The sequence below is a fragment of the Episyrphus balteatus genome, chromosome 4, assembly GCF_945859705.1.
Source record: "Episyrphus balteatus chromosome 4, idEpiBalt1.1, whole genome shotgun sequence".
Lineage (NCBI taxonomy): Eukaryota > Metazoa > Arthropoda > Insecta > Diptera > Syrphidae > Episyrphus > Episyrphus balteatus.
In genome coordinates, this window is record NC_079137.1 from 7,120,565 (window position 1) to 7,130,235 (window position 9,671).

The 9,671-nt window shown below is 32.4% G+C and overlaps 1 protein-coding gene across 1 annotated transcript; it reads left to right on the forward strand.

Moving 5' to 3' along the window:
- Nucleotides 1-1,352: 1,352 nt before the first annotated feature.
- LOC129919086 (vacuolar protein sorting-associated protein 26B-like) lies at nt 1,353-9,200 on the forward strand. The gene is made up of 7 exons (XM_055999920.1): nt 1,353-1,597; nt 5,364-5,560; nt 5,631-6,028; nt 6,096-6,271; nt 6,334-6,476; nt 8,408-8,627; nt 8,689-9,200. Exons 2-7 carry the CDS (start codon nt 5,414-5,416, stop codon nt 9,063-9,065), a joined length of 1,461 nt encoding a protein of 486 aa, XP_055855895.1. The 5' UTR covers nt 1,353-1,597; nt 5,364-5,413; the 3' UTR covers nt 9,066-9,200.
- Nucleotides 9,201-9,671: the final 471 nt, after the last annotated feature.

The window sequence follows — 9,671 nt, forward strand, 5'->3', positions numbered from 1 at the left end:
TTGTGATGCTCACAAGTCACAATTTTTTGTGAGGTTATTTTTGTGAGGTTTCTTATGAGGTTCTCACAATTCCGTATTCTGCGAAAAAGCCTCAGGGCATAAATTTTAAGTGGAGCTAAAATTTATTTAAGAATTACAGACGAGTGGTGCTCAGATTCAGCTAAAAAATAAAATTTTTGTTTCCAAGCACATTTTGTATCTGCCACAATTAAAGCGCACAGAAAAAGGCGAAGAAAATGAAGAAAAAAATGTCAGCTTAAATTTAGTGCTATATCTGCGTACTAGGCTATAGTTTAAAAAAAAAAAATCAGCCCAATTCTAAATATTCCCAGGGAGATGTGATCTCCCACGAGTAGAAAAAGGAAAAAAAATGTGAGCCTAAAGCCTGGTACGCAGCTTGCGCTAAATTTTAGCTCCCATACAAATTATCGAAAAATTTTATCTCAGCTAAAATGGATCCCATACAAAGTACTAAATCCAGGCTTAAAGTACTAAATTCTAGCTGAGATTTTTTTCTCCGTTTTTCTTCACTTTTTTTCCGTGCACTCAATTGTGACTGATGAAAAATGTGCAGTTAAAAACAAAAATATGATTTTTGGATAAGTTGCAGGCTATTAAGCCTAGTACGCAACTGAAGCGAAACGAACATTTTCAAGTCTTCAAATTCGACAGCGAAAATGCCGACTTTTCACGAGTCGACTTTTTGCTGTGCGGGGAAGCTTTTTGGCGTAAAAGTCGACCACTCTGTCAAGAATCCTAGTCGATTTTAACCGTGCGATATATTGTGCGGCTTCGACTCGTGAAAAGTCGACATAACGAAAAAATATCATTGAGTACTTTATGTTGACGTCAAACAAAAAAAGTCTTTTTGGTCAAAAAAAAGTCCAGGAAAATAAAAAGTCAGTGACAAATGAGTAGAAACTTTTTGTCTTCAACCTTTTATTCAGCGCTGTTGATCTCGTTGTATGTCGATAAGATCATAACTCTCTCACGTATCTGCTTCACACATAGTGATCCGCCTGTTGGGTTCCCCGTGTTGACCTCAGAAATCGGTGGCAAGCATCCAAGTTTTGTATTATTCCATATCTGAGTTCATCTAATTGCGGGTATTTTTGCATTTACTTGTACCAGGAGTACTTTGAAATACTTCAATTAATTACTACATATCACCCACTTAACAACAAGTCAAGTAGTGAAACCATAAAATCACAATCCACTAATAAAAAGAACGCTTTCGCTGCACGATGAACATTCTGTTTCCGTCTTCATGCATGTCACTTCAATACCCTTGTGTTTGTACCCAAATTTTATTAATCATCATTTGACAGTTCATATTTCTCATAAAAAGTAACATGAACACGCCTATTTAAATAAAATAAAAAAAAATTGTGTTGAATTTATCATCCAATTTGAACAAAAAAAAAAAGTAAAAGCAATTTATTTTTGTTGTTTTCACAAGTCTTTAATTATTACAAAAATAATTTTTCTACATCAGAAAAGTCTCAAAGTAAAATCAAAGTGAACAAACTGTGTATAAATCATATCGTTCACTTTTATTGTTGGTTGGTCGGTGTTTATCAGTTTCCCCTAAAAAAAAGTACGTATATTTTTTTTTATGATTTTTAATTATTAATTTCCGACAAATTCTAGTTATAAATGTCAATAATTCATGTGTAAAATCGATCAATATATCCTAAATGTTTTGTTCTTTGCTTAAATTAACTGAAACTGTAATTAGTTAAATCATTAAATTTAATTATCAATCTTGTTATGCACATCAAAGTTCAAAGACATTAGAGACATCATCAACTTTGTAATGCATTTTGCTTTTAGAAAATATTATGGAGCATCAGCCTCACTTGCGACTTGCGAGCTCCCCTTATCTTCAGTAGTTATCGACGTTTTTGTGGAAATGAAATTGCAAGTTGAACTTAAGCTTATCGACAAAAAAAAAAAAAAAAACACTGAAACTTTTGGAATGTTGTAGGCTTGACGAAAATCCACAAAAGTAATAAGAATTTTAGGGGCGTAATATTTTTTACTGTTGAAGCTGTCAACTGTTTAGTTAGGGTCACAGTTGATAACTCCCAATATGGTTAACTTGTAAATGAATAACAATTGATACAAATCATTGCAATTGCCAAGTTTTTCTATCTCTGTTAAATAAGTAGGATTATGTATAAAAACTGCCGGGGAAAAAATTCAATGTGGTGAAAGCTATCGAATTCTTATTTTTTGTTTTTGATTAACTAAATTGAGAAAGTAAAGCAGTTCAATTGGTCTCTCATATCTTCAATTAGTTTAACTCAATGCGAATGTAAAGAATTAGCAAGGTGGAAGGAAGTTAAATGCTTCCTCGTTATCCGCTGAAATTATGTGCTTATTCGGTATATCCAAAAACACAAAGGTACCTTAGTTCGGGATGTTTTTGTTTGGTAGTAATCCTACAAGTATCTTCGCAGATATGTTACTTTCATGTTACATGTTAGTAACATACGCTTCTTATGATCACCAAGAAAAGCCGGACAACTGAGAAAATAATTTTTTATATAAAAATAATTTATATTACTTCTTCTAGACTAAAAAGCAAAACACTTTCTGAATTTATATTTTTAATATTTTTTTTTTTTTAATTATTTTTATATAAGAATTTAAAACTTTAGCAAAAAAAATTTATTTCATTCTATGTATTTTTCAATAAAATAAAATGCACAACTGGGTCGCATGAACTTGCTCTTAGAGTTGAAGTTGTTCAAATTTTTAAGACTTTTTATATTGAAATTTGGAAAAAAAAAATAAAATTCGTTTTTTAAAAAAATAAAATAAAATTTGAAATCAAATTGCCCTCCAAAACAAGTATATGTAGTTTTGATTGATATGTATATTAAGATGCCTTTTTAGACAAAAAAATTTCAAAATCGTTAGAGCTGTTTTTTTAAAAACTATTTTTTTAAAAATAATTTCTTGGAAAAAAAGTTTTAAAATAAAACTGGTATGCCATTTTGTAGAAATCACTAATCAACATTTAAAAACAAAATTTCAAAAAAATTCAATGTCCCGTTTTCAAAAATTTGATTTTTCAAAAAAAAAAATTCAAATTTTTTTCAAAAACCCAAAAATTATTTTTTTGGATGCTTCTTCACAAAAAGTTTCGTTCAAATCGAAAAGCGGTTTCGGAGATAAACGGATTTGAAAAAAAAAAAACGGTTCTATGGCAGGTACCGTTAATAATAATTTTCAAAAAAAAAATTTTTCATAAAAAGATAGACCTTAGCTTAAAACTATCATTTGAATTTTTTAAACAAAATCGTTGGAGCCGTTTTCGAGATATTTCAATTTTACTAAAATCGGTACTTGACAAGTACCGTTATTTTTGGTCCAAAAAAATTAATTCCAAAAACTCCTCTGGAGAGTCGCCAAATAACGCTACATACCAAGTTTGACATCAATCGGTCCATCCGTTTAGGCTGTAGCTTCGTTTACAGACAGACAGACGGACTTCCGGGACCCACTTTTTTTGGCATTCTCTACCATCGTAATGTCATGGAAAAATGTCATCTCAACTTTTTTTTGTGTACGAATGCATAACTTGATATATAGTACCTATATCGCAAGTAAAAAATCAAAAATATGTTATTTGACCAACTTTTTATACTAATCCAGTAACTAGACATTATTATCTTTCAATCGACACATAAAAATTATTTAATTGGAATATTTTTTACGAATTTTTAAATATATGTTACATGAGAGCAATGCTGGGCTCGAAAGGGTTAATGTCGCTGAAGTTATGTCTTGATGATACTTCATGAGCGGAGGCAGTATCTGCCTATGCTTAAAGTACAAAATTTACAATTATGCCAGGCCTGCGTTAAAATATATGCAATAGCTTAAAATTCTTCAAATCCATCGAGTGAGACATGAAAAGAAATACCCGGGAGACGCAAGTCTCCAAAAATGTTTTTGTTCAAGGATATGTGTTCATAGTGAACAGGCGTATACATTTAGCTAGCTAGCATCTCGAAGCATCTGGGGCTATGCATTTAAGTATGAACACTTACTTGATTTTATTCGAAAGATGGTCTGTAATGCTGGTTGAGTTACTTTGCATTTCTCACCTCTTGTCTGTGAAGCTTGAAAACTATAGGCCCAGGTTGTACAAATTCAAATAATAATTTTTTATTATCGAAAACTGTCGTGGCCAATCTTTACGAGAAGGGTATTTCCGTTATGCTATTCTTTAACTCTCGTTAATTATACATGCGCTATAAGAGGAACTATCACAAAGTAGTCTGCGAATAACTAACATTCCTTAGATAACGGAAGCTACTTGTAGCACTACCTACCGGTCAAATATTTCTGTTCTTCTGATTAAAAAAAAAAAATAAATGTAGTAGCACAATTATTCGCTGTTTCACTGTTCATAAAAGTGTTTAATAAGAATTTCTATGTTCCGAAAATAATTTGATAGAGGTGGAACAGTTCAGAACAGGATTTTATGAATTTCTCTTGAATATTCTGACGTTTCTCTCTGAAAACGGTCAGGTTTTTCCTGTTCTGTGGTAATTTTTTCTTATTAAACAGAGCGCTTATGATTTACAAGTCCCTTTGAGCTGCTTTCTATTTAAACGATGATGACCAAAATATCGGACGAGCTTTGCCGAGCTCTTTAAAGTAGCTGAAATTGTATTTGTTCGTTTTGACCACTAATATCTTTTAAACGGTTAGATTATTAAAAAAGTTTAAAGGCCTTTTTTGTAGAGCGAATATGTGTAGACATTTTCTTAAACAGTAGATTTATAATGAAATGTTGATTTTTTAATGTAAGCGGAGGAGCTTTTAGAGCTACCAAGAAACCCATTTTTCTGTGTCAGAACTAAACGAAAAACGTTATTTTTTAGATTTTTGTTTGACACCTTACCTCTCCCGAATTTTAAATGAAATTTTTCATGTGAAACACTCCCTTTGATTTCATATGGGATTCTATTAGTCTCGCGGATTGTACCGGCAGACAGTTGAAATAAAAATCCGCAAAAATTAGAGAATTTTGTTTTCGTTATTTGGAACTAATTAATGTCCATCTACCGTGGAATTTCGGAAAAAAAAGAACATAAGCACCACCTTAATGTACATACATCGATAAGAAAGTTATATGGAAAATCATATTTATGTTTTTCTTGAATTGGATTGCAAAACTTGATAGTCGTAATTTTGGGATTAAGTTAATAGTGGTAAATTTTGGAATATATGCATTTAAAATTAATATGTCTTCACCATTTTTAATTTAAAATTAGCATTTCGCAACAAACTATTCCAGTTCTATTCCTATTCTCTTATTAAAAGAAAATAATTTGTTCTTCTAGGTTTTATCGTTGTTGAGTATCATTTTGTTGGAAACAACTCTTAACTAAGCATGCATTTTCTTGGTTTCGGTCAGTCAGCAGAACTTGACATAGTGTTTGATGGAGCAGAGAACCGTAAATTGGTAGAACTCAAAACCGAAGAAGGAAAAAAAGAAAAATGTCTTCTATACTACGATGGAGAGCCTGTCTCAGGAAAGGTTTGTTGCCATTTATTTCTCTCATACTTGTAATCTTTCTTACTGATTTTCTTTCCTTAATCTATACTAGGTTAATGTGACACTAAAAAAACCCGGAAGTCGTCTCGAACATCAAGGTATTAAAATAGAATTTATTGGTCAAGTTGAACTATTCTATGATCGAGGTAATCATCATGAGTTTAAGACAATTATCAAAGAATTGGCTCGACCTGGTGATCTTATTCAAAATACAAGTTATCCATTTGAATTTTTAAATGTTGAAAAACCATTTGAAGTTTATAATGGCTCTAATGTTCGTTTGAGATATTTCTTGCGGGCAACAATTGTTCGACGATTGAGTGATATTGCTAAGGAAGTTGATATTGCTGTTCATACATTGTGTACTTATCCAGATACTAATATTCCAATTAAAATGGAAGTTGGTATTGAAGATTGTTTGCACATTGAATTTGAGTATAATAAATCGAAGTAAGTTATTAAAAAATTACTGAACTAATTAATAACTAAACTAATACGAATGTAATGAAACCTTTAGATACCATTTGAAAGATGTAATTGTTGGCAAAATTTATTTCCTTCTTGTGCGCATTAAAATCAAGCACATGGAAATAACAATCATTAAAAGAGAATCTACTGGATCTGGGCCGAATATATTTACAGAAAATGAAAATATTGCAAAGTATGAAATTATGGATGGTGCTCCTGTAAAAGGTATTAGTTGATTTTAAGATATAATGTGCGTTTGAATGTAATGTTATTTAATTTTTTTTAAGGTGAAAGTATACCAATAAGAGTATTTTTGGGTGGCTACAGTTTAACTCCTACAATGAAGGATATAAGCAAGAAGTTTTCAGTAAAATATTTCTTGAATCTTGTTCTTATGGATACAGAAGATCGTCGTTATTTCAAACAGCAGGTGAGTCTTTTTTATTTATCTTAATCATATTAAAAATGCGATCACCGAATTCAACCACAATTCTCAGTTTGAAGTTTAGGTTTAGGTTTAGGACCCTTGAATCACTGACTAGATTTCAAACCTAATTGAAAGAGAATTTCCTTGTTTGAAAATTGCACAGATGCATAATTACACAAAATATATGCTTTGCGGAATGAAAAAACCTGTGTCCCTTATATATCCCCCTTTGAGTTTAAAATATCAAACTGACATTTGACATAGTTAAGGTTATAAACAATTTTCGTAGTCGTACACGTAAACAGTGCGAAGATTTCTGAAAGCCATACAGAAATTTACTGGCTTAGATTGTATTCCACATTAATCGCGATATAAACGTTGTACTGGTCTGTTTTCGAGTAAACGAAAAACACCATTTTTACACAATCTTTTACAATGACACTCCTCAGAAAGTGTTTTGACTCCCTCTTCACTTAAGAAAGTAAATAGTTTTATGGGACCCATCTTTTTTCCTACTTGTGCAGTGCCAAGAATTCTTAAAGATCTTGACAAACACAAATCCAAATGGTCGAGATAGTATTCCTTCCATCGTTCTGAAAAGGTGTTCTTCCACAAAAACCACTCCGTAAGTTTTTCATCTGTTCTAGTCTGGTGTTTTTCCGATTAGATGGAAAATGGCAGTTGTCCAACCTTTCCTTAAAAAAGGTGAATCTTCCTTACCCTCCAATTTTATTGTCCGATTGTTTTTTCCTACTTTCTAAGGTCATGGAAATGCTGATTACTTTCCAGCTAAAAAGAGAATCTTGAAGAACGGAAGCTTCTGCCAGACAGTTAGGCTTTTGTAGAAATAGGTACACTGGTGATTTGATGATTTATCTAACCGACCAGTGAAACAAATCTTTAATCGTACCTAAAATTATTGCGCTTGATATTTCAAAAGTATTTGATAGAGTTTCGTACCAAGCTCTCTTATTGAAAATCTTTGCATTCGGCATTGGTGAATCTATTCATTGTTGGATTACAAATTACCCTTCGAAATGTTCAATTGAAGTTGTATTAGTTGGATTCAAGTCTGAAACCCATAACATACGCTAACAAAAGCTGGTGTGCCCCAGGGCTCCGTTTAGTGTCCGACTCTCTTTATCATTTTTATTAATGAAATGCTTTCTGAAACTTCTAATCAACTTATTTTTTTCGCTGATGATAGTACCCTCAGCCTTTCATCTTCGAATGTGAAACTTCAACGATAAAATATGGTAAGCTCCTTAAATTTTGATATCGAATGCATTGTCCAATGGAGAATAAAAAACCGCAGATTATCAATACTTCTGAAATTGCATTGCTACTTACTATCCATGAGTGCTACTTGCATAAAGAAAACTGAACAGTTTTTGATTCTAGGCATGTCTGTGTCAAAATAGAGAAACAATCAATTGTGGAAACAGAATCTAGTGACTTAAAAAAATGCGGATACCGGATGTATATGTAGATATAACGTTTTCCTTGAGCCAAAATAAGACCTTTTTAATCGTTTGCAACATGTAACAATGGTCAGTTTGACGGAAAAAAAAACTAAGATATAGTCTATCTGTGTATAAGACGCAAGTGCCCCTCTTTACTGCAAAAAGTAAATTGTTAATACTGGTGGTGTTTCCGTTAGAATGTTCTAAATAAAAAGAAAGGTTTTCAGGAAAACGCTCTGAAGCAAAAAAAAAGAACAATAAACTGACACCTTTTCAAAACTGAATCACTTACGACTTTCATTTGAGAAAAAATTATCGAAAAATAATAGATTTTAAATAAGGGTTCATTTCACGGATATTTGTACCCTCGAAAATATTTTTTCGTAACACATTCGGGTATTTTATGTAAGCTGTTTAATATTTAAATTGGTGGTATTCATACTTTTTGTTGCAATTAAATTCAATTTAAAGGAAATAATCCTTTGGCGTAAGGCAGACAAAACCCGAAAAACATCTCACAACCAACAACTTCAAACAAGCAACCCTCGAGCTCCGACTCATTTATATGGTGGCCGAAATGAAATAGGTGGTTTTAGCGGACCATCACAAGCCGAACGAGAACCTGATGCTGAATATCGTCCAGCAATTGATCCTAAAATGGGACTATTCACAAGAGAAAGTCCACAGCAAGGTAACAATAATTGCCGTTTATATTTTACTGTGAAACATGATAAATTTGAAATTTCTTACAGAATATTCACAACTTCCTGGTGATGAACCAGTTGACATGCTCCGAGGTACCGCTGACGGAGCTGCCTCAGGTGCAGATCATCTTAGTGATGCAAATGCAACCACAAATGCTCCTCCTGCTACTGCTACAAATGCAACTACTGCCAATCTCTTTGAATCGAATGACATTGTGGTTGCTGCAGCAGCAGCTGTCTCAACAACACCACCACCATTGCCCGTTGTTGTCGATGATGAATCCAATTATGAAGATGTCTCGTTATCTGCTGACACACCAAGTGCACCAATCTCAAATCCATCACCATCGCAGCGTAAAATATCAACAGCTGCTAAAGTTGTGGAAGCTGAATCGAATATTCAAAAGCAAGAACCTTCCGTATAAAGCTTTAAGCACTATAGTGAAAAAAATAAAAAAAAATAAAAATTCCAAATTTATCGTTATGTTTGGCCACATGATTATGTCTTTAATCAGCATTATATAACAGTTTTCAATAAATACATAATATTATTAAAATAATTATACAAAAAAACAAATGATTTCAAATCAAATAAATGATTAAAAATCAAGTAAGATGAGAGAGCGCTAGCGGGTGGGCATCTTCAAGCAATAAAAAAAAAAAACAAAAATTATTCTATTAAAATTATTAAATTTGTTGTAATTCTTCAATGTTATTGTAGTTCTTCTCACATGTCGGTTTCTTCATTGCTTAAGTCTATTTTGTATATACACAGCTACCTGTAAGCCGGCAACACCTGGTATAACCCCCGCAAAAAAAGCTTAAAATTTTTAAAACAATCTTACATATCAAACAAAATCGATAAACCAGCTAATGACCGAGTATGCGTGAGCAATAATTATACTATCTACAACCGACTGATTAATGCATAAAGCATTGCCGGTGTTGTGTCAACATTCGCTACCGGCTTTCAACCGGCATGTGTGAGAGATTCAAATAAGATTTGTACATCGGTTTAACAGAGGAAGATT

Excerpts from the sequence above, each read along its gene's own strand:
- LOC129919086 (XM_055999920.1), top strand. The coding sequence starts at position 5,414 with ATGCATTTTCTTGGTTTCGGTCAGTCAGCAGAACTTGACATAGTGTTT. Across the intron at positions 5,561-5,630 it reads GAGAGCCTGTCTCAGGAAAG|GTTAATGTGACACTAAAAAA; the intron begins GTTTGTTGCCAT and ends AATCTATACTAG. Across the intron at positions 6,029-6,095 it reads TTTGAGTATAATAAATCGAA|ATACCATTTGAAAGATGTAA; the intron begins GTAAGTTATTAA and ends TGAAACCTTTAG.